The sequence below is a fragment of the Tinamus guttatus genome, unplaced genomic scaffold (assembly GCF_059628265.1).
Source record: "Tinamus guttatus ecotype Peru unplaced genomic scaffold, ASM5962826v1 Tinamus_guttatus_pri_ptg000467l, whole genome shotgun sequence".
Lineage (NCBI taxonomy): Eukaryota > Metazoa > Chordata > Aves > Tinamiformes > Tinamidae > Tinamus > Tinamus guttatus.
The window spans coordinates 222,923-247,987 of NW_028289001.1; the positions used below are offsets into that span (position 1 = coordinate 222,923).

The following is a 25,065-nucleotide window of genomic DNA, read 5'->3' on the forward strand; positions in this document are numbered from 1 at the left end:
TTTTCCTGAACCATAAGTCTGTTGGGGCCTTAGTACTTTTGCAAGAATATAAGGAACTGAGGTAATGGGATTCAAAGGTCACCCAGAGGAGAAGAACGTGTTCGTGGGCACTTTCAGGGGGACTGGACCGACCACAACCAGATAGACGTCCGGGAGGCCCAGCAACAGAGCACCGAGAAGAGCGCCAATCAGCTGCAAGCTTACTATGCATGGACGCTATAGCCCAACCAATGAGAATGCTGTTTCTTAGCGCGTGTCCACGTGTACGGGTGTCGGAATGGTATAAAGCTCTGTTGCTGACAATAGTAAAGCGAGTTGAACCTGCTTCACATTGAAGTGTTGTTCACTCCGTCTCGCGGGGTGGGCCTCGGCATAAGTCAGTCATCAAGTATCCATACAACACAAGCAAATAGGAAGGCAGTTAACAACTTTGTGTACTGAAATCTGCACTCCATATATTCTGGAAAATTTACGCATAGCAAAACACTTGCTTTGGAAGCTACAAATAGTTTACTGTGTAGACATCTCTAAATCTTTCCTTAAAGAACTTGATTATCCGAGTGTGTTATGGTAGACACTGTGCTGACACTGCTGACTCGGCTGTTTCAAGTGATTAGCAAATAGTAGCTGGGAATCAGAGGGGGAAAGTCTCCAGTCTGATTTTAGCAAAATACAGATGCTGCTTACGCTGATCTATTGAGTTGTACTTGATTGTATATTTTGAAACCTAGAATTACTTAATCTTACATTATTTAATCTCATCTGAGAAAGCCTATGCAAAGGAAACAAAAAAGAGGAAGGATGTTCCCAGTTCTGCTTCTCTCCATAGTACAGAACACAAGATTATAAAAATTGTAGAGTGATGCCTAAGGGAATTTAAGCGACCTTAACAGACCATTCTTGGCCTATTGACCATTTTTCTTCCCAGGCTGCCACCTTAAATATGCAAACTATTCTTTACTAGCACAACTTCTGCATTATTCAGCATGAATCCTTTATAAAAGGAGGAGGCTGGCCATTTACTTTCATGCTCTGATGAAGCTCAAAGTATAGAGGTTAAAAAATCAAGAAAACTTGAGGAAAGGTGATAAATCCCAAAAGGAAGTCCAACCCAATATTTAAAACATGTGTCCTGTGTCCCATATGGTTTAGTTATAGCCTACTGTTTTAAACAAAATAATAACTTTCTTACAAACAGATGAATTATTATTTCATTTTTAGGCTGGTTTTCCTTTTTTCTTGGGTGGACCTTTGTAACCTTTGGTCTTTCTCCTCAAGGTTCTCCGATCTACAATGGGTACCTCAATCTCTGCTTCCTCAGAGCTGCTGTCGGCAGCCCTCTCTGCTGCTGTCTGCGTGTACTGATCCATCTGCTCAGCAGACTCTTCCGGCTGCTCTCCTGGCTGGTTCTTCTGGCCCTCCTGTCCAGAAGGCTGCTGAAAAGAAACACCCTCAAGTTCAACCACTATCAAAGAACTCTGACCCACGGCAACAGGGGCCTCCTGCATATTGTGCCCTGCTTCCTCATTTTGTTCTTCCACAGAGGAAATTGTTTTAGGCGACATGTTTTCAGAAGCAGATTCTTCTGCTGCTTTGGTCACTACCGAGTTTGGCAGGCCATTGTCTGAGGGTCCATCCCTTGGAGCCAAAGCAGCTGCATTTTTTTCCTTTGATGATTTCTTTTTAGCTTCCTGTTGCTCTTCTTCAGAGACGTCCTTCTCTAAAGGCGGAGTTTCTTCAGTCAGCACCTCTGAATTATTTGCATTTAAAACCTTTTTTGAGTGGGAGGGGGAGAGAAGAGACATCAAAAGGACAATTAAATTTAAGATACAAGATATTGGACATCAAAACCCCTTACATAGGAACCTCAGAGGAAATTTTGGCATTCAGCAGCCCCCAGTACTAAATGCATGGTCAACAAACCAGTCCTCCTCTTTGCATAAGATACCTTTGCAGACTGCATTTGATATTCAGAGATTGCCTTCTACTTCCAAATTTGTAATTTGGGCTCAGGTACAACATGAACATTCTGAAATTAATCCCTGTTTTTGTGCGTTTTTGGGGTTTTTTTTTTGACAGAAATAATTAACATCACTTTGCTAGCATAAAGTCCCATAACAATCTGCTTTTACACCATAAACCCAAACCAATATAGTCTGTATTCTAGAGGGGCAGTCTCAATTGGTAATACCAATAATTAATTGCTTTAGTTAATTAGTATACTTTATTACAGAAAACTACCACACAAACCAAAGTTGTGACTTTTCAGATGTATCTAACTAATATAGGGAGAAATAACTGTTTCATTACTGGCAAGGCAAACAGGAGTATCTTTCTCTTAGGTACCAGGTGCATGCACTCTCTGCTTCTGCACATTAAAATAAACTTTAATAGAGCCTGTTTAATTGATTTAGTCTGTCCCGATATTTTTTTCTTCCAAGAAATTCATAAAGCGATGACAGGGAAAGCTGCTTTCTATCCATTACTTAAAGAAAAATGTGCATACAGTGAAGTATATACAGAAAAGAAACAGGATATATACCAAAGAGAAGGACTTAAAAGTGTTGTTGCACTTCTCTCACCTTATCTGATACAGTGTCTTCTGAAGGTTTTGCTGGAGGTTCAAGGACTAATGGCACAAACAGGGTTAAGGGTTCTTCTTGACTTTCAGACTGCAATTTTGATTCACCACTTAAAACTTCATTTGCAGTCTCCTCTTCAGCCTTAAGTGAGGTCTTAGCACTTTCTTCTGCTATGTCACCATTAAAAGGTTCTGGTGGAATTTCCTGAAAAATCACATTTTTAAGTCAAGGGTGTGCCCAGTCATTGTTCCCAGACATTGGTGGGTACATTAATGATCTCAATTTGTAGTTTCATTCTAGTGAAAGTCACAGTTTCACTGTCACTTACACTGTTGCTAGCAAGAGAGTTAAGTACTTGTTATACATCTCACAAGTACGCAAGCTGCAGTCATTCCTTAAAATTGTAGGTTAAAGAATCAAACACAGTGTAAGCTCTACTTGCTCACAGATCAGTAGGAACATAAAATTCTGTAGATATTGCTGGACACAGTGGGTACTCACAGATTTGAATTCAGCCAGTAACAAGTCTTGTGAAAAAAAACAAAACAACAACAAAAAAGGGTGAATTTAAATATAAAAGTGTTGTAAGCATGTAAGGTGGGGAAGATTAAAAAAAAAAAAAAAAAAACCACCACACAACAAAAAAAAACACACAGCAGCCACTGAAGTATATTAGTTATTAGCTCCTTCAATTAAGCCTTTTTTTTTTTTTCCCCCTTAGATCTATTGGATCAGTTCTTGACCCTATTCCAATTCTCCACAACATCTGAGTGGGACAAATCAATTACAAAAGCCAGAAATTCTCATTAGACAGGCTAGAAATTCACTTTACTGAAGATCCTATGAACTCTTAAAAAAAAAAAAAAAACCCAACCACAAAGTAAGCAAAAAGAAAGTTCCTCCAACTCTAATTCACTAATTTTGCACAGCTTTAGCTTTTAATGCGAAGTTCTTAAAGCACTGGTATGACAATCTAAGAGTCAATAAAGACATGGATCAAGGCAGCTAAGGACCATATTTAACAGAAACTGTAGTTTCATATTGAAAACTTTCCATCTACCATCACTGTCACTTGCATATCCCTTGGCTGGAATCTTGCCCATAAACACCCAGCTCACCTCCTTCTCAGTCCATTTCTCGGTGGGTGATGCATGTAACACTGTTTCTGATGCAGACTGATCCTCGTTGTCAACGATCATCTCCTCATCGTTCTCGACAGCATTCTCCTCTGGTTCTTTTGCTAAGTCTTCCGAGTTTTCAGATGGGCGGGCAAGTGGATCCAGTCTGCAGCAGATATTAAGATAGTTACTTTATTTTTTAAAAAATAAATACATAACTTTGGTAATCAGCACAGAAATCATTCTCTCATGACCAACCTTAAAGTTGTTATATCTCACACCATGGGAAATACAAATTCAGAAATATAAATGCATCTAAGAATGGCTATTTCTTAAAGAGGTGAGAGATATTAACTAGACAAAATTGGTGCAGTAACTATAAAGTACAGACATCTATCTCACATTCAGTGTGTGTAAACTTCTCTAAATCTGTTGTTTGAAAATTAAAAAAAAAAAAAAACCCAAACCAGTCATCTACTACGTATTTAAAAGCTACAAAGGGGCAAGAGAAGAAGCAACTTTGCCACACCCCACTGCAGGAACAGTTAAAAATTATGCAGCTTCATAAGCAATTATGTTTATACAACCACTGAACATGTATGACTTACAAACACCATGACTAATAACCCGAGCCAATTAACACATCCTGGCTGAAGATGCAGCCAGCTAGAGATTAAGCTAGCAAACAGCTAAAGATGAAGCTTTGAAACACCTGATATGTAGTGACACCATCTCAAACATTCCAATATTTCTGAAATGATAAATCTGCACTGGGGTAGTACACTGGAGTAGTATACGCAAATCAAAAGAATGAGATGGATTTGCACAAGGCTGCTTTACAGTTCCACAACTGCAGTATTAGAGGGACTCGTGCCCAATGGCTGTCTGAGAGGGAGGCCTTGCTAGGAGAGCAGCTCTAGACAGGGGTCAAACCCCTGAGGAAAGACCCTGCTCTGCTTGCTAAGGTGCATGGAAGGGGGAGCAAACTGCCATGAAGATTCACTGTAGCTCTGCTCAGACACCACATTACACTTATAATTCATAGAAACAACAGCCTCTTGTTTGATTCCACCTTGCAAGGCCCAAAATACTCACTTCCAATGACAGAGGCCAGTCCTCTCTCATACTCAAGTAGTCACAAGTCAGAAGATTTCTGAACCTGTGGCAAAGCTAGGCCCTACCGTGTGGCCTGTCCTTAACCTGCTGGGACCAGCCCTGTGCCTCCGCAGTCCCACAAAGCAAGTAGCAGGCAAAGATTAGGTTGTGGCTACATGAAGAAACCTGGAAAGCCACTTAGCGTGGCAGCCAGCTGAAACCAAATCTGCTTTCTGAAAGTGGGTCAAATTTCTCTATGGAGAACAAATCACAAAAACAGATGTCTGAGGGCTGAGCTACAGGAGGCCTGCAGGTTTGCACAAGCTGCATTCCAGGTGCTGCAAGCAGGGAAGCAGTGTCCACTACAACAGTGCTGCATCAGAATACCCAGCCTCACGGGAAATTCTGGTTTGGGGCTTTTTTTTTTTTTTTTTTTCTCCTCCCCCCCCCCTCTTCTTCTAAATGAAACCTAATGAAACCAAACTTTGAGGAATTTCCCAGGAAATAATCAGATTATTTTCAGAAAAATAGATTTTTTTTCCTTTCTCAAAAAGACAGATTTTCAGGGACAAGGGAATAGAAGGGAAGGGAAGGGAAGAAAGAAAGAAAATGTCTGTGACTGTGCATTATGTTCACACACACAGGAGTGGGGAGGAAGGAGCTTTTACTAAAATAACCATAGCTTTGCTTTCTGGATGGATTTCTTGTCTTGTAAGAACTATTGTAACACACACACAGACTTTTTTTCCTTTTTAATTTAATAACAGTATGAATATAAGCCTATTTTTTTTCTAGGATATAAGTCTTGGTGTGACAACTCTAAATCAGGATTTATCAAAAGGATTTTTCTTAAAAGAAGGATGACTTCCTGCAACTATTTTGTTATTAAGTGACAAGCAGTAACCATCCCCCAAACTAAATAATCAGATTTTATTCAGCTGTACCATAAGATGTCAGAAAGGGACTTCTCTCCAAAGATTGCACATAACATGGTGGATAAATGTCCAGCTATATTATTATAAGGAATCATGCTGTGTGAATACAGATGTTTTTGCCTTAGTTCAGACTGGTTTCCAACAGAACATACTCCTCTCAAACACACCCTCAGTCCTCTCTCTTTAAAGCCTCTCAGGCTTTATTTTCAAGCAAGCAAGAGTAGGAAAAAGGGAGTGGAAATGCCAAGTGCCACACTGGTGTAGACCCCTGCAGTTTGTGACTGCCTAAGCAGCAAGATAATAACATCAGTATAATGTGGGCTCCTTTACCTGCTTTCTGACACGTGAAGAGCATTTTCCTCATCTCCTTTGGAAATTTTGGGTTCAGATTCCTGGCTATTTTTTCCTATCCTGGGGCATTTTAAATGACTGCTTCGTGTCCGAATGGAAACAGGTGTTACAGTAGGCTCTTAGAAGGGGGAAGACATATAAACAAATGCAAGTGAAGAAAAGCAGTTTAGGGAAGACTGCACACAGAATTTTTCCCCTAATCATTTAATTAAAGCAAATGAGTGCAAGAGAAAAGTGAAGCAGCATTTTACCATGGTACTTATTTTCTGAACACACATAGCCTTGTTATAGCCTTGTCTTGTAACAAGACTTGTAATAAGTCTTGTTACCAAGACTTATTACAATTAATTTTATGAATTGGACCCCAGCATCTTTGAGCTTTCACCTGCTTTGCAGATGAATAAACTAAGTTACAAAGAGCCTGCTAACCTAGTAATTCATCATAATCACAATACTAACAGTCAGTGTTACTTTTACCTTCAGATGTGCTTGCATGGACATCTAATGATTCTTTGCCTTTTTGAGATTCAGCCTAAAGCAAAAGCAAGACCAATGTTAAATATGCTCATCTTCCCTTCTCTGACTGCACCTTTCTGAAACATTATTCCAGTATATAGTAATATACTGGAATAATGGAATACTAAAATATAGTAATTATACTATAGAAAACTGAATACAGCCATTCTTAATTTAAAATACATATATATTCTATACATTTTATAAAGTGTATATATATAAAATTATTATGCATTTTTATGTCTTATGTCTCAACAGACCAGCTTAAGTTTTTGATCATCTGGTCTTGAGTAGAAGCATTTTTTTTCTGCTTATTAATTCTGATCCTAACACACAAGATGAGACTTCTGCATAACTGGACATTACAAACAACACTAGCAAGTTTTTTTGTAACCAGTATATAGAGCAGGTGTCCATAAAATTAACTGCTAGATGTCTTTTTTTTTTTTTACTGCTCCTCTTTTTTTGTAGAAACCCCAGAATCTAGACCAGAGTAGATGAGAAAATTTAGCAGAACAGTTTTATTTTTACACTTGTATTTTGTATATTTATTATGACATGCAATAAAATATAGCAACCCACAGGTTATCTTTAAAGAAAGAAAGAATAAATAAATTTAAAAAGCAGGCAAAAAACAGAACTTAGTGAAAAAAAGGAACCACTAGATTCAATAAAGAAATGCATTTAGGGTTTGTTTTTCCAGGTGTCAGAGGTGGCAGTGTTCTGTTTTGTTTAACGGTTCACCAGCTTTTACACTTTGCAGAACTCTGTACAGACAGTGCAGGTGCCAAAAAAGGGCAGCCAGCAATCCTAGCAGACGAGAAGGAACTGAAGCAGTTTGGGAACCCAGTATCTACCATCATCATCTTGATCATGGCAAAAGACAGGACTTGAATTCTTAACTCACAACCACAAAAAACCCTAAGAACTACTAACATTCCTCTGCTATTCTTTCCAAGCACATCCACATAACTGCAACCAAAATACACATTTTTATGAAATGTTTTTGCTGAAATAAATGATCATTAGCACCATCTATCTGAATCTGCAGGTCAGTGATAATGCTCAAAACAGTCTTACAAATTAAAGACAATTATACCAGTTAAATACAACTAAGTTGCTGCATTTACATACTGAAAGCATTGCTACTTTGCCATCAGTTTTGTTTTGGTAGATGTTAATTTTCTCAACTATGAAAATAGACATTTGATTTAAGGTTTACATTTAAATTTTCTATCTAAAGGGATGAAAGCACCAATTCAGATACTATTTCCCATTTTCATGATTCAATAAGTCACTGACCTTTATGAGAAAATGGTCACATCTTAATATTACAGATGGTCTGAAACACAGAAATCCATCCTCCCTATATTTATTTGGAGGTATAAACTATTCCCAAGAACACTCTGTGTAGTCTTAGTACACAAGTGGAATGAAGGAACAGATGCCTGATACTCAAACACACAAAAATATTCTCAACTACATACCCATACATAGCTGAAATCAGGCAAAGATTCTAAATACATATAAAGAAAGCTGTAATCCTTCTATGTGGACAATATATAACCCTGAGTGCAAACTAAACACTTTCCACCATATTCAGCTGTGATGCGAGTGAGCAGTTCTATAAACACTTGTCTTTACTCTCTCCATTACTGTGATGATGCTACTGTTCAACAGCTTTTCTGAAGAGTTTAATCGCTGAGACAGTTAAATATTCTCCTCGTCTAAGCTGCTTGCCAGCAGCTCAAGTTACTAGACACTGGCCATTGTGACGCAGACCCCTTTCATTCAGGAGAATAATGATGGGGAAAACCCCAGCAAAAGTATATTTTTAGCCCCAGGTTACTCATCAGTGTAAAGTCAGTACATACATGGAAACAAATATCAAACAAGCCTAACATACTGTTTTATCAAACACATCAATCTGCTAGAACCATTCATTTCTGAACTTCAGAAAATTAAACTTTTTAAAACTTTTTAAAAAGTTAAAAATATTTACTGAAGATAAAGAATAGGTAATTAAAGATGAAAGAATAGAACAAGATGCATTACATGATTATAAAAAAATATAAAAAGTTTGAGAGCTTTTAAGAGATTGAAAACATTCTGTGTACCTACACTTAGCTGTGTTTCTGGCTTTGTGTTCTGTTTGTTTGCTTCAGATCCTACTGCTGATGGCAGAAAATACTCCTCTGTCTGGAAGCCCCTACTTTCCTTCTGTGAGGCTTCTTCTGTTAAAAGCAGTTAAAAGGGGCAGAAGGAAAAAAGAAAGATTACAGTATCTTTATTTAACAATTAGCCTTTCTGAACATGATCTCACAAGACCTCAAGACAAATAAAATTTCTCTATTACCTTCCATGAAAAAACAGCCTACAAAAAAACTTTTACAGTGCCATAACGTAATGAAATAAAGCATTCATACCTGTAATTTTGAGCTTTTCCCTTTGCAATACAGTGGTAATAGGAGTCCGCTGGTACCAGTGTCCTGCTCCCTCCACTTCCCATAAAAGGTCATGATCCCCAGGGTACTGTTCAAAATAGCGCTTACAAACTGAAAAAAAATTAAAATTTAAGAGAAAAAAAAAGTCCTGCTTTGTACACTATATACTCAGCTGTAAACTTATCTGAAATAAATTAAATTGAAAGCTCCCAACATACACATAAGCCACCAAAAATAGAGCCACTGAACAAGCAGTCCAGCCTTAATAAGGATAACACTGCTATCCCTTCATCATCTTTCTCAGTAAATCCTTCCCTTCAGGTTTAAGCACTTTCCACTGTTACATTTATAGGTCCTTGTTAAAAGCACTCTTTGGGAATGCAAACACATTGCCACTGAATGCCATTTATTATTATTCACTTACCATACACTTTTGGAATGCTTTCTTTTCTGCTATCCCTTCCCCTTTTTGCTCCCAACTGCATGTAGCAAATACGGACATGGAAAAGCTTGTTATGACACTATTTCATAGGGGGTCCTAGGAAAATGGGCATTTTTCAGCTGGCTCTCTACTGAGGCATGACCTCTGCAGACAAGATCCTGATATATCACTCCTTGGCCAGGGAAATTCATTAGTCATTAAATTGTGCTCGAGACAGTTGGTCAGCTTAAGCCTAACAAACAAGATCTATTCAGATCCAAGTGCAGAGTGGAGTATTTTAAGAGCAGAAAGTTTCCAGTGGCTTAGCAAAGAGGCGTGATGAAAACATAAATAGAGGGAAGCCTGTTGGATGCATCAAAAGCTGGACAAGACAAAGAAAGCCTTGAGAAATTGGGCAAACGCAGTTCTGCTTGCTTGAACATAAACAATCCCAAGCAACATGATTTCCAGAAAGTTTGTCACTTCCTAGATACCATCTCCCCCTTGGGCTGTTAATGATAGAGCAGTAAGTGTTTTCCTTGTACGCTAAAACTTTGCCTCCTTATACTTAAGTTAAAACATAGCCAAGAATGTTCATTTGACCAGACATCCCGAGAAAGTCAACAGGGAGCCAATAATCAAATATCACATAGAGAGGATTAAAATTTTATAATGAAATATTTCATCATTTTACCCAAGTGAGGGTTTTTAATCTTCACTGAAGAGAAGGACATTTTAAAAACCTTTACCGTGAGGGTGGTTCATTGCTGGAACAAGTTGCCCAGAGAGGTTGTAGAGTCTGCATTATTGGATATACTCAAAACCCAGCTGGATATGGTCCAGCACAACCTGCTCTAGCTGATCCCGCTTGAACATGAGGGTTAAACCAGATTAACTGCAGAGGTCCCTTCCAACCTCAACTGTCTTTGATTCTATGACACAGCCATGAACATGGAGCGCTGTCTTAGAACTTGAACACCACCACTCATTTGGACATAAAGAGAAAACAAAGACTACTAGAAGAATAAATCAAAGAACTTGCCCGTGTACATGAAGGACGATAATGGGTATCGTAAGCCAAGCGTGTCTTCAGTAAAGGAATCCACAAAGTCTTCCAGCATCATTAGCCCAAAATCTTTTCCACGATGTTTCTTTCTTACAAACATTGTGTCTAACACGGGAAGCTGATAACTCTGAGTAAGGTAAGAGCTACAAACACTTCCTAAAACAGTAAGGAGGAAAATATCCATCAGTATCTCAGCACTGAGGGAAGAGGAGTCAAAAAAAATAAAAAAAAGCATGAATTAGACTTTTCTGTTTGTTACACAACTCCTCAGAAAAAATATGAAGTCTGCAATTCAGCTCTTGTTAAAGGAATGAAACAATAACTCCAGATTTTGAAATGAAATGATGCAAAAATTTGCAAAAAAAGTTTCTGCATGGAAAATTTCCCATAAATAGCACATATTATCCACACTTAAGATTAAGACTGTGATAACACATGTACTTCAGTATCAGATGGTTCATTGACTATAGAGCCAATGATGACAAAGTGATGTCATTTAATGTCATTAGAACGGCACCACAACTACTGAGTCCATTTGAAGATTTCACCCTTTTTCATATTTCAATATATTTTGCCAGACAGTGTGAACAATGCCAATAAATGATCCTTTCTTCTAATGAGACTAGAGAGAAATATACGGTCTTCTATAGAATTTAGTTTGTCCTTGCAGTCCCTTTTAAGGCCAGTGAAAACACTTATCTTCATTTCTCAAGCAATGAAAACATAAGCAGAAACTTGGACAGAACTTGGACCCCCTCTGGCATATTAATCAGGCTCTGGCACTTTCCTAACCATATGTAGGGTCAGGGACCCAGCCAGTTCATTATTGTATTTTAACAGTTTACAAGGGCCTACGTTTATGCTAGAGCTGGGGGACATGTTCAGGGAATCTCCAGTACCATTATTAACCCATAATACATTAGCCTCTTCTAGGGGTAAAATAGCAATGCCAGAAAGTTCCTCCCTGATCCAAGTGCCATGACGTGCCATCAATGTACTAAACAGCCTATGGCTTAATATCAAATTTTATTCAACAAAACCTGAAAGACCACAATAAAGTTCAAAATAACTGAAAGGAAGTGTTCTAGAAAAACAGGAAAACCAGAAAATCTGTAAGATTACTGGCATAAACGAGTGCATGTGAATGGAAAGGGAATCTCTTTGTCAACACTAATCATAGCTGAGCCTTGTGTCCACAAGTGAGGTTTTTCTCTGCTGTAAAACATTTGCAGAATCAGATAACATTATCTGAAATCAGATAAACAGGAGGCTCCACATTCTGGAGATAGTCAGGCCTTAAGCAGTCAAAATACAGGATTACTGTCTAACTTCCACAAATGTTCCACTCTCCAGTGAATTTCAGATTAACCAAAAATGATGCAACCTTGTCCAACATATGTGAAAAACAAACAAACCACGAATACCCTTGTGCTTTCACATTACCAATATGTCATCACACAGCACTAGTGCACAGGTTCAAAATTGAAGAGGGAAAAGCACAAAAGATTTTCTAACCTCCAATTGATGCAAATACATCAACAGAGGAAGTCAGAGAAGCAGCAAAAGAACTTGATATGGATACCAGAACTCAGAACAAAACATAGCTTTGGACTCATATTGGCATATTTCATTAGATGCAAAAGAATTTAAGACTTGCTTGTAAACTAATTTTGATCTATACTACTGCCCCTTAAAACCAAACAAAACAGATGCCAATCTAACACTAAACAATTGTCCTATGGAGAAAAAAATAAAGGTTTCAAGTACATCTCATTTTTATGGGTTCAGATATCTTAATATACAAGCTAGATTCAAGAAGTACCTTCTCAGATTCCTAAATCACACAAGCATTTAAGCTACTTCTAGAAATTTTAACTGCAGTCCAATCTTTTATGGATTCAAAAAAAACCCCACTAACTCACTAGGCCTACACATCTTGCAAAGTCTAACTACACACAGTATTTTTCAAATCCACCTCCCCATCGCATCTCTTCCCCCACATCCAGAAAAAAAAAATCCCTCAACGCACAAGTGTTTTACCTGCAGGTTTAACAGAATAGAACCCAATAGCTTCTCCTTTTTTCCATATGATCTTAGCATAGTCATTGCTACCATGACAGAGAAATGGGATCTCATTTCTTTCTATTTCTTGTTTCCGATAGATGATTCGATTCAGAACATAGAGAACCACCCTCTCTCCAACAGACTTCACCTAAGGAAACACAGAACATTTTAGAAGAGCGGTTAGTTAAGCTGATACTGATACAGTAGAGATCTTATTTTTCAAAAGCACCAGTTAACACAACAGCAAGAGAAGCTTCAAGTGCTCAAGCAGGACAAAACTCTGGGTTTGTTTGAAGGCAGGAGATGCCCTGAAGCCACAGAAATAGGTTATGTGAAAAACACTACCACAGACAGAGGCTATTTCACAACTTCAGCATCAGTCCCAACCCAATGGGTAAATACTTGGGGCTGGAAAGAGAGCTTTTCTGATTTAACTCAGAATATTTTTGGATTTAAGAAACATTCACCACATGGAAAGCAGCATGCCAGCATCAGACTCCTCAGGCCAGCAGTTAACTGGAGACCTACAAAGAAGTCATAATGAGCCCTCACTTGGTTGCAGAACTCAGCACGTTCAAATCAACTGCTGATAGAGTGGCAGATGACAGGACATGATGCCATGGAAGAAACAGTTGCAACAGTTTCTGTGGTATTAGACAAGTTAAAAACTAAATCAAAAAAAGAAAAAAAAGTAGCCACCAAGATGAGTGCCCAAATTCAATGAGCAGATATGAACAACAGTGCTGGGAGAAAGAAAAAAAAAAAAAAACCAAAAAAACCCACCTATGAAATAAATAAAAAACAAACAACAACAAAAAAAAAAACCCACAGATACCAGGCAACTTGTATGTTCCCAACCCCACTATATCCAACTCTCTTATATCAAAAGTTTTTTCTCAGTATTTCTAGCTTACTAATCACTTGCTAAGACTGACAGGTATTCCTACAATACAATGCATCACTCTCCCCAGACATTTCAATACCATCAGATATACTATATCTTGAAGAGCAAGGAAAAAAAATTATTAACAGCAAAATAAAAAGTGACCGCACAAGCATCACTCTCTAGATAGTATCTTCAAAACCAAATTTCCTTTCCCCTACTACTGATTCTACTATTCCCCTTGATCCTGCTTTTATAGGAGGTGGCTAATTCATTTCCAAATGAGAACAAAACATATTACAACTCATACACCAGCTATTTGTCATTATCTTGATGGAGAAGCACAATTGCTAGGTGAACAGTGGAGCTCTTTACCTGCTGAAGCCCCTCTCTAGAAGGTACTGATGTTCTCACAATGTCATCAATTGACCACCAATGGTCAGCAAGATACAGGGCTACAGCTTGAGAGAAACAGGCGGAAACAGAAAGTTAGTGATTGTCACTATTCCAAAAGAAACAAATTCATTAAAGTCACTAAACAGTTAGGAATATCACTGTAGCAACCAAGTTAAGCATCTTCTAATCAGCACTATATTCATCCAGTTCTTACTACCTTAGCATAACACAGGTGGTGCTATAGACCCCCCCCATAAGTAACATTCTCTGGTCCAAGACCTGTTTAAGAGCAATTAAGAGAAACCACATGCAGATTTTGAACAGTATGAAATAGGAAAAGTGTTTTTCAGACATAAGCACTATCCTTTATTGCTGTGCTCTAGCACCTCTTTCTAATAAAAACTGGTCCTGCCAAGAGCAGTCATGCATAGGTGTACATACATACCCACATGCACATATGTGTATTTTAGTTGTGTACTGACAGAGGATATTGACATTGAAACTGTATAAATCTGAGTCGGATTTAAAATGGCTGAGGGACATGCGATTAGCAATCAGAAAAGAGTTTGATTCTCTTGTGTTTATGGCAAACTCAGAACTCATACATATAAGGTCATATGGAAAGCAGGAAACAAGTCATAGCACTGAGCTTATTATGAAGAACTAGAAGGGGGCTGGGGAGGAAAAAAAAACAAAAACAGTAAGATGCTACCTTGGCCAGAGTTACATAAGGACTTGCAGGCAAGGACAAATTTAAACTTGATGCTAATGGATCACTGCTTGTAAGGAGCATGCAAATTAACAGCCAAGGGTATAGATTCTACGAAAGCTCTGTAAACTCATTTTGGAAATGCGAGGTGTACATCAAACAACCGGGAGACATGTTGTGCTTTGTTATTAAATGCACTGAATCAGACAAGTGCCCTTTTATGTTGCTAGATAGCCTTCAAATTTTGCATCCAGTTCTACTCTCATCAGCCTGTCAAGTTCTATTATTTGTGTAGACAAATCCACAACAAAAAGAGTAGTATGGGAATATGACAGTAGTGAACCACAAATGGGAAAATGGCAAAGTTATGAGCTACACCAGCATGGAATGGGCGAGGGCCTGGTTACATGTATTGTCACAGAAAAGGAAACAGCAACACATAGGTTAGAATCTTAAAATGAAACCTGTGAGGGAGTCCTCTGGTGCAAACAAAGCAAGAACTTTGTGTGTCTGCTCTCCACCATAAAGAGGAACAAAGCCCACAGTTGACAAGCTAATAGGAATCTGAAACAAGAGAACAGAGAACATTTAGCAGGATAAGAAAGATGAGTTTTGAAAACTGAGCACTTAATAGTTATAAAAGACAAGTATCAGACCCTCCCTTACTAACTTCTTTGTAACACAGTCTTCTTTCAGAAGAAACAAAAACAAACAAACAAAACCCTAAAGATCCCAATTTTCAAGCTCTGGCAGATTTAGCTGCAACTATTTATGCTGTTACAGCTCTCTGCCGTCAGCAGCTTGTGCTAATGTGCACAACTGAGCGAGGTGTGTGAAGAGCCAGCAGATGCTCCCTGCAACTGCTGTAGCCACACAAGCTGCCAAACCCAAGTTGGGGACGAGGCAGGGGCAGGCAGGCACAGGACCTGCACAGATAAATTGCCAAAGTTCATTAACAATAGCCTTAGCATGCCAAGGTGGGAACTTTGAAGTCAAAAAGATTTTCCTCCCTAAAAATGCACACACTTCAGAAATTTAAAATTTGTCTGTTTGATTTTCCCCTCTGGATCATTATAAGTGTCAAAGCAATTCACCAATCAGGATTAAGGGCTTTTGGAGAAATTCCTTTTGATAATTTAAACTTATGTATTTTCAATATTTAATTAGTACATCCAAAAAATAGACAAGTGGTAATGGTGTGGTAAATAGATTTGCTTATCCAGAAAACAGTCTATAAGAGGATCATGATATGTTATGCCGCAAACGATGATGTTAATACAGATATATATTTAGGCATACAGCACCTGCCTTACCACAAAGGCTGGGAAGTACTCAAGACTGCTTCTGCAAAGCAATTTGCACTGACCTTTTATGCCCTTAGTGAATCCTCTCACTTCACTTATTTTTCATTTAACTTACACATCATTACTTTTATTGGTAGTACTTATATCAGAAGTATTCATCTACTGGATGGAGCCAACATTGGACTACTCATCACTCGAGCATTTAAAACATATAATGTCATAGAACTCTCAATAACAACAACTAAAATTTCAGACAAAACGAAAGGGAACTTTCTTCACTTATGAAATTAGTGAAACTTCAAGAGTTCAATTCAACTATGTGAGCGAAGATCTTAAGCGAAGATCACTGAAGGACTGAGATACAAACAGCTAGTCGGTTTCAGTAAAGCCTGAATTCAAAGCTATTTTTAATAACTGCATGAGTTGGTATTATAGATTAAAAAAAACCCAAACAAAAAAATCATTTTTTTTTTTAATAAAGTTATTTAGTACCTATATAGACATTGCCCAGAAGGAGCAGATGAAGCACTTGATATTCAGGTCTAAACTTGTATCACGAAACAAAACTAAACAGAGCTTAAAACATAATTGGGAACTTTTAAAATAGAAAAGCCATGTTAAAGTAATGATGTCATTCAACAGCTATGGACTGGGGTTTTTCCCTATGTATTTTAAATCTACAAGTAATCAACAAAACAATATTTGCTGGTTCTTACTTTGCTGTGGTCTGGCAAGGACAAGAATTCAGGACAATTTGGATCTCTGCACCGAAGGTCAGACATGTAGTCCTCTGCAGAGCTCTCCAAATCCTCATGACTGTAGCTGTTCAACACATCCACAGGGAACGCCATCATCTTGAGGAAAAAAGCAACACGATTAGTGCTGCAGGTAACCCAAGTTATACAATGAGTAGACTAGGAAGTAACTAGTGTAGGGATTAAATAGTTAATGTAGAGTGTACTAATAAGCCAGTCAATACTTAGTCTCAAAGTGCAAGGACTCTTGATAATTGGCAAGACAGGTGGCTCTGCATGGAGGGGTTACCTATCTGCAAGGACTCCTGATATATGGCAGGTCAGGACGTTCTGCATGGAGGGGTTGCCTATCTACAAGGACTCCTGATATATGGCAAGTCAGGATGATCTGCATGGAGGGGTTGCTTATCCAGAGGTCCCAGTCAGCAATAAAATATAGATAACATTGACATGAAAGCAGAACAGGAGAACGGGAGGGGGGACATTTTTGGGGTAAGAACGGTATAAAAGAGGGACGACCGAAGCGGTCGGGGTCCGTGGTGTGACCCCTGCGTGGGAAAGCCCGGACCCCAGCTAGCTGGTAATACTTATTATCTTTCTTCTATTATTAAAAAAGCACAATATATCGATGGTGTTTGCCTCTTTCTCCGTCGATTCGAAAACCGGACCCAACACTAGGAAGACTGTTAAACACCTCCCTCTTCTGCTCTCCTCAGACACCGTCCAAGTCAAGCATCAGCACTGAGCATCACACTCAGCTACACAGCTTGGTTTCCCAGTTACAGACGGATCAGGGCAAGATAGGCACCACTACGTGTAAAGCAAACCTGCTTCTGTTTCTTCCTTAGCCTTCTGATTCTCTCCACATTATTTACCTTATGCCAGTTACAAAGGTCATGAATATAACCATATCCTTCACCTCAGGGCCAGGAAGAGAAAGAGAAGCTCCAGGCACTTAATTAGGGTGCTGCCTATCAAAACCCAGCCTGGGAAGCAACACATGAACCCATCCACCTTTAAAGCAGAAAAGGAAGATTTTAGCCACTGGATCTCTCTAGATCCAAACAGACAGCAGATTTCTGGGACACAAACCCCCTCTCTGCAGCCCAGGTACAATAGGACACACACTGCCAAGAGGTGTTGGACTCGCAGAATGCATTGCACGTGTGTTTCAGTGTGAAACTGCCAGGCAGATACACTGACACCGCGTACTTTCAATTAGCTCTTCTTCCCCCCAAAGCCAACAGGTCTCCTTTATGCTCATTGCTGCACCTTGTGAAGGAGCAGACTCAGTCCTTCTGTTCCTTCGTTAGTTATGAACCCATAGTTCCCAGCCGCTTACCTCTTTCCTTTCAAGAGGCTTTTAGTGCATGCACAAAGTAAGCTTCCTTTCAGCTTGATCCTTACACTTCCTTTCAGCATGATCCTGGAATTTAGCTGGGCGGTGCAACCGGAGAGACAGCTAGTCTTCAAGCCCCACGTTAGGCGCCATTTGCAGGCGTGTTTATTGAGGAGCAGGGTCTCTGTGATGTTGAGCCACAGACCTTTATTTAGGGTTAAACGGAACTTATAAGAGTTTCCAATCCTGGAGCAGCCCCTGCCCTGCCCGAGCAGCACGCGGAGCCCAGCAACCCAACCAGCCAATCAGGCAGGGGATCACGCACCAACCGCGTGTGCCGCCACCCAATGAGCTGCCGGGTCACGCGCTGGCCGCGTGGCTACAGCTCCGGCCTCTCCTGATCAGCTCCCCCATCTGAGGAGACGCTGTCCATCACCGGCCCCAGGCTGACTGCAACATATCCCCCCCCCCGCCTTTTTTTTTTTTTTTTTTTTGCCATTATGGTTCCAGTGAGAATAATGAAGAAAGGGAGGAGGAGGCCGCCGCTAGTGCCAGTCGGACCCATCGCGCAGGAATCCACTGCAGGCTTTGATCTGTGGAGACGCAAGCATGCCCTCGCCCCCATGTTATCAGTGGTACTGCTTTTCCCATCGGCCCGTCCCCGGGTCCCACACCTCCACCATGACTTTACTAGGTTAGGATGGTTCTTTTCCGCCAAAATGCCACAGCATTGGCAGGGCCTCATCTGCTTTCCTTATCCTCATGGTAACATATTTGCCATAGCAGAATTCGTACTTCCACCAACCAACCCCCCCATGGAAGCAGTAGAAACCACTAAGAAACTCCTTTATAAGTTGGTCATCAGTCAGTTTGGAGATATGAGTTGTTCCCACAGTCAATAGTTGGTGGTTTCCAACAGCAGTTGCTTTATAGATGGAAGAAAATTTCTCTTCTTTTGTTGAATGCATTTCTTCCTCCTCAATTCTTCTAAAAGGCATCTTCATCAATTCTTGCTGTTTCTCCAGCTGTTCCAGGTTATGGGGTTTAAGTGGCAATCATGGTAGTGGCTGGCAAAAGATGTCATTCACAGGGGAAGCCCTAAACCTGTATTTAGGATGGCTGCATAACAGAAGTGTCAGTATAACCCCTTCATACTTACAAGTTGTGATTTCAGTTACAGAGAGGATCTCATGCTTAGCTGCTGGATGGCAGATGTACATCACTGTGTTTGGTCTAGGTAGGTTTTGTCTGAAGCTACTGTAGGGATTAAATAGTTAATGTAGAGTATACTAATAGACTAGTCAATACTTAGTCTCAAAGTGCAAGGACTCTTGATAAATGGCATGACAGGATGCTCTGCATGGAGGGGATGCCTATCTACAAGGACTCCTGATAAATGGCAGGTCAGGATGTTCTCCATGGAGGGGTTGCTTATCCAGATGTTCCAGTCAGCAATAAAATATAGATAACATTGACATGAAAGCAGAACAGGAAAACAGGAGGGGGAACACTCTTGGGGTAGGAAGGGTATAAAAGCACGGAGTGCAAGGTGGTTGGGGACCGTAGTGTAACCCCTGCGTGGGATGAGCCCGGACCCCAGCTAGCTGGTAATACTTATTATCTTTCTCTTATCATTAAAAAAAGCACAGCATATCGATAGTGTTTGCCTCTTTCTCCTTCGATTCAAAAAACGGACCCAACACTACAAGGTGTGCCATTTCCCATTTCTACAGGATAGTATGGGGTCATTTACCCTTCTATATTTTTGTAGGTATCTCTTTTGCACTCTCTTTTGGATTTTCCTTTTCTTCTTGATCTGGTTCTGACGGTGGGTTCTTTATCATTTTCCCAAGATAGTATTCTTGGATGTTTGTTCTCTGACCAGTTTCTTTCTCTTCTTAAAAAGGCGTTCCAGCAATTCTCCTGGAGCAGGACCGTTGCAGTCCTTCTCTTCTTCCTCACTGCCGCTGGACATGAGCAGAAGGATATCTGCAGTGGTCATGACGATGCGGTTACACAGAACCCCGCTCGCAGGCAGGCTGGGCTCGGTGCCGGGCCACCCTGCAGGGGGCGTTGCGGTGCGGCCCGCCCGCCGCCCACAGCAGGATCCCGCCCAGCAGCACGGCCGCCCCCGGCACCAGCCTGCGCCAACGCCGCCCCGGCCTGGCGCCCAAGGGTCGCACCGAGCCGAGCGAGCCGAGACGGCCGCCGCCACCGGCCCCCGCCGCCAGCCACATCTGCCTTGGCCCGTAGTATCACCCCGACCTTATCTCATGATGGCAGGTCATACATTGTATGAGTATTTAGATGCGGCTCTTGCTCGTGCGCCCATATCAAGCTCTGTTTCAAATCAGCCACCTCTCCCGCATTCTTCTGCTCCTGTGTCATGGAGTTCCCCATCGTTCTCGACTGCTTACCTCCACCCCGCAGGAAGCACTTGTGTGCACGCATCTTCCTTTCAGCCTTTGTTCAGTCGAGCTACGCCCCGGTGCGACAAGCGCGTCTGTTGCCTATCTCTGTCCCTGTTTGGGCGCCATTTGCTGCACCTTGTGAAGGAGCGGACTCAGTCCTTCTGTTCCTTCGTTAGGTATGAACCCGTAGTTCCCAGCCGCTTACCTCTTTCCTTTCAAGAGGCTTTTAGTGTGCGCACAAAGTAAGCTTCCTTTCAGCTTGATCCTTACGCTTCCTTTCAGCGTGAATCCCGGAGTTCAGCTGGGCGGTGCAACCAGAGAGACAGCTAGTCTTCAAGCCCCACGTTAGGCGCCATTTGCGGGCGTGTTTATTGAGGAGCAGGGTCTCTGTGATGTTGAGCCACAGACTTTTATTTAGGGTTAAACACAATTTATATAGTTTCCGATCCCGGAGCAGCCCCTGCCCTGCCCGGGCAGCACGCGGAGCCCAGCAACCCAACCAGCCAATCAGGCAGGTGATCCCGCGCCGACCACGCGCGAGGCCGCCCAATGAGCTCCCTGGTCACGCGCTGGCCGCAGCTCCCGCCTCTCCTGCTCAGACCCTATCTGCCGAGGAGACACTGTCCATCATCGGCCCCAGGCTGACTGCAACAGCTCATCATTTCTGAGCTGAAACAAAAAGCAACAAAATCTAAATATCTCACCAACTTAACAGTCTTTTACAAGTTCCCAGCACAAGCGGACAGACCATTAATATCTCTTCACCACTCTGCTGCTGGTGCCAGCCAGCAGCTCCCTGCAATACTGCTGTTAACATGTCCTCCCACATCATTGCTCACAAAAATCCTTCATACGCCTCCGCTCCATCCCTCCATACGAATAACTCCAGCTGCAAGTTACCTAACAGCATCATCTCCAGCAGGAGCAGCACACAGAGGGCTACGCTTGTGGCTTTCACAGAGCAAGACGGACTCCTGGGCTGAGCTGCACAATTAAATCTCTCACTGCTGATGGTTTTGAGGCTGCTAATTAAGCAACAGGTGGCCAGGCAGAGAAGAGGTAAATGGTTCAAAAACTAACAACAGGAGGAATTTCATTTATTTTAGAGAGTTTGCATTTAAACCTCTCTCAGAAGAAAATAATGAGTTGTTCAGAAATACTCTCTCCTGCCAGCTGACAATAACTAGCAAAAAACAACAGCCCACATTGGATTTAAGACGCACTTTATTAAGGAGGAAAGAAAATCAAAGCTAAAGCATGGAAGACCATGGCAGCAGTAGCTCTTTGGAGGTTTCCTTTGATCCAAAATTGTCTTATCAAAGCACCATCAAGTCGAGATGAGCACAAGCTCCTGGCAACCACCAACTGCTCTTCAGCTGAGGCCATTGCAGGTCTGTGGGGCTATAACTCAAAGCAGCCACAGCAAAGCAGCCATAGCACCTTGTTCTGGGCCATGGCCCAGACTCTCACAAGCCCAGGATAGTTCATGGGTTTCCATCCTAGGAGGATACTGGATCTCTTCATCTTTCCCCATCTTGCTCCCAGCAACTCACCACTAACTCCCAGATGAGCACAGAGTTTTTTCCTGGGGAATTTAAGATTCCTAGTCTCATTTTATTCTCCCTTTTTGCCAGTCCTCTCCCTTTCATCTGCCATTTAGTGCTCTATAGACATAGGTAAATTAAATGTAAAAGACCTTTTGATTTTAACTCGCCCAGCGACAATAAGAAACTGAATTTTAAAAGCTTTTAGTGGTAATAATATACTACTAAAAAGCTGCTTGAATAGACAAGGCCATTCCTTCCACACAAAAGGCAGATTTTTTTTGTGTTAAAGCTGAAAAACAAATTCAGACATGATTTCATTGGCACTTGCAGCTGTTAAGAGAACAGCACTCCATTAATGCTGTTTTCTAAAATATTATACACACACACATTCCACACATTTTCCCTATTGCTCCCTACCCCATTCCAGATGCTTAGCTCCACCCCTTAATTCTACACCCGATCCCTTCTCCAGAAGCTGCCCTGGCTAAGGGGCTAGGGGCAGGTAAGAAAGACAGGGCCATTGCCATTCCTCCCCATTTCTTCCCCAGCTGGAAAGAGAAGGCAGTTGAAGAGCCAAGGACCCAGCCTGGCTGCCTTGGCCTGCAGCAATAATCCAAGCAGCCAGCGGAGCAGCTGCAAAGGAAGCAGGTCAAGCACTGGTGGTCTCCTCACCTCCAGCAGATAATAATACTGTTTACCTGTCTATAGGAGAGCTCTGAAACACACCAGCAGTGTGTGCATATTTTAAATGCACTAGTCTAGTGTGGTGAAGCCCCTTGAACAGATGGAGCCATTCCTGAACAGCTCCCTGCCAGCCTCTTCTCAACTTCTCACCTCTGCCCACCTTAAGGTCTCAATCCATGCCAGTAAATTCAAGCACTAAACAGGCTGCCACATCAGGAGCTGCTTCTCTTCTAATCAATGGCAACAGAGATAGACCTCGTGCTTGATAATTTCATCTCCCAACTGATTGGTAAGGGCTGTTCCAGCTATGAGCTTAGACACAAAGTGCTGCTTTGTAACTAACACCAAGAAACCAAGCAAAGAGCATGCAGGCTTTGCAAAACACCTGAGGAAACCAGGAGTTGCTGATAAAAGTACCAGCGTGCCATAATACACGCACTGCAAGAGCTTGGTCCCACAGAGCAGAGGTGGGACACGAGTTACGCAGCGCGGCCTCTGCAGCAGTGCGAGCCTTTGGAAGCTGCCAGCTGCTGTGGATCGGGCAGACTCTGCTTTCAGGGGGACACAGACACACAAACAAACTAAAATTTAATTTTCTCTCTCCTAGCAGGAGAAAAAAAAAAAGGAAAGAAAAACCTATTAAAAATACCAAAATGTTTAGAAAACTCTGAAAATAACAAATGACTGCAGATGAACTTCATTTATTACACGACAAAGAGGCATGCAAGCTACAAGCTAACTAAAAGCCTCTAGGTTGTAATTCCTAACAATTTTGAATAAAGTAACAGGGGATTAAAGCAGAAAACATGTACTAAGAAATGCAGTACATTATCTGTATTCTGATCACTACACCACTATGAAAACAAAAGCAATGATCATACCTTTGCTTATGGGAAACAAGGACAACTATTTTATGTGCATTAATAAACTCATACAATTACCCTCAACATCAAGCAAATACTTTCTTTTGATTCAGATGATTTCAATAACAAAATTCCAAGGCCTGCTGCCAAAGGAGAGACAGACCTTGAGAAGCTCTATATTCCACCTTGATAAAAATAACAACTAAAGCAAAAACCCCACTTCTCAGGATGGGGTTTAGCCACATGTTTGTGTTATTTTGCATTTACTTACATTATCCACTCCCCCTCTCTACTCAATTACATTCATTACATTTGAATTTTCAGATTTTGGCATTTAGGGAGAAAGCAGTTGGTGGGGGGAAGAAGAGGGGACATAATATAGATCAATCTTTAAGATGATCATCAAAGAAAATCCACTCAGCATCCCTGTTCAAAAAAAAAATCTTTTGTCCCATGCAACAGATTAAACATTTAAAGTTAAGACCTCTCCAATATTTTTGTGATGTAATCTGTATCTTCAGTATTTTGCAAAACATAAGCTCTCCATATCCCTGAAGAAATCACTGTGTATTGAGCGAACTGCTCAAGTTTGTGTATTCACCAATAAGGGGATTCCCCCACAGTCTGGCTGAGGAGCAGGACAAAGGGAGGGGAGACTGAGCAGAGCCATGAGCAGTGGGACAAAAGAGCATCTGCCAAGAGGTGGGGGCCTTTACAAAGGAGGGAAATAAGGGAATTCCCCCACATCCTTCAGCAAGAGGGACAAAGGAGTTGGTGAGCTCACTGGAGAGCAGATGGAGAGAGGCAGGGAGTTCGGTGTAGGCAGGCCAGGAAGGCTGTAACTTCTGAGTGCCTTGGCCAATGGGGAAAAGGAGAGGGTGTCCCTCAGAGGGGAAATTAGGATAAAAGGGGGGGCTGCATCCTCTAGCAGTTTGAGAGACTCCACAGGGCTATGCTTTGTGGGCTCTCCCTTTATTCAAATAAAGTTTTAGGACTCCTCTGTCTCCTTTTTGAACGTTCAGTTCTTGACAGTGAGATTTTCTGCACAGTATCCACAGAAAGCAATCAAGCTGCATTGGAAGCACTGATGGCTTGAAAATGAGAGAAGGCCTGGTGATTTACCAGTCTTCAGCAGAGCATGAGAAAGCAGTCTAACAGCCTAAACCATAAGAAATCAAGTGACTGCTAAACTGTAGCAAGTTAATAAACACCCTCACGCAAAAATGTAATTTGTTTCTCAGCATCTTTACAGCTGAGGGCTTTCACCTCCAAAAAGTTTCCCAGGGTCTCGTAAGAGAGAAGGAAGGAGAGAAGAGCTCCGCAATGTGAGGCTGCGCCAGGCCGCTCACCGCGTGCTCTGCTGTTGCTCTGAGCCCCCCCATGCTGCACGACTATGAAGCTGCCGGGTCGAGTCCTCATGAAGTGCCGTGGGTCCATGCGCTGCTTGTGGGGCGCCCCTCCAGTTAGCCAGTAACCAGCCACACTGACTGAACACACCGGGCATAGCCTTAAGCAACCAAACTCATCACAGCCATTTGTGCAAAATGAGCATTAGGGGGTGGGGGGAAGAGGGGAGGGAAAT

At 41.4% G+C, this 25,065-nt stretch overlaps 1 protein-coding gene and 1 pseudogene across 1 annotated transcript in view; both read right to left on the reverse strand.

Annotated features, from left to right (window-relative positions):
• Positions 1–583: 583 nt before the first annotated feature.
• Positions 584–25,065, reverse strand: part of LOC104572732 (soluble lamin-associated protein of 75 kDa-like) — a 30,401-nt gene continuing 5,919 nt past the window's right edge. The window contains exons 2-13 of the mRNA XM_088532708.1: positions 16,601–16,738; positions 15,045–15,144; positions 13,851–13,936; positions 12,569–12,740; positions 10,505–10,684; positions 9,024–9,152; positions 8,719–8,831; positions 6,559–6,613; positions 6,061–6,199; positions 3,701–3,866; positions 2,583–2,786; positions 584–1,772 (exon numbers count right to left, since the gene is read on the reverse strand). Coding sequence (XP_088388834.1) covers positions 1,218–1,772; positions 2,583–2,786; positions 3,701–3,866; positions 6,061–6,199; positions 6,559–6,613; positions 8,719–8,831; positions 9,024–9,152; positions 10,505–10,684; positions 12,569–12,740; positions 13,851–13,936; positions 15,045–15,144; positions 16,601–16,738 — 2,037 coding nt within the window. The 3' untranslated portion in view covers positions 584–1,217. The remainder of the gene's footprint in view (positions 1,773–2,582; positions 2,787–3,700; positions 3,867–6,060; positions 6,200–6,558; positions 6,614–8,718; positions 8,832–9,023; positions 9,153–10,504; positions 10,685–12,568; positions 12,741–13,850; positions 13,937–15,044; positions 15,145–16,600; positions 16,739–25,065) is intronic.
• LOC148593024 (endoplasmic reticulum lectin 1 pseudogene) lies at positions 18,720–20,429 on the reverse strand (annotated as a pseudogene).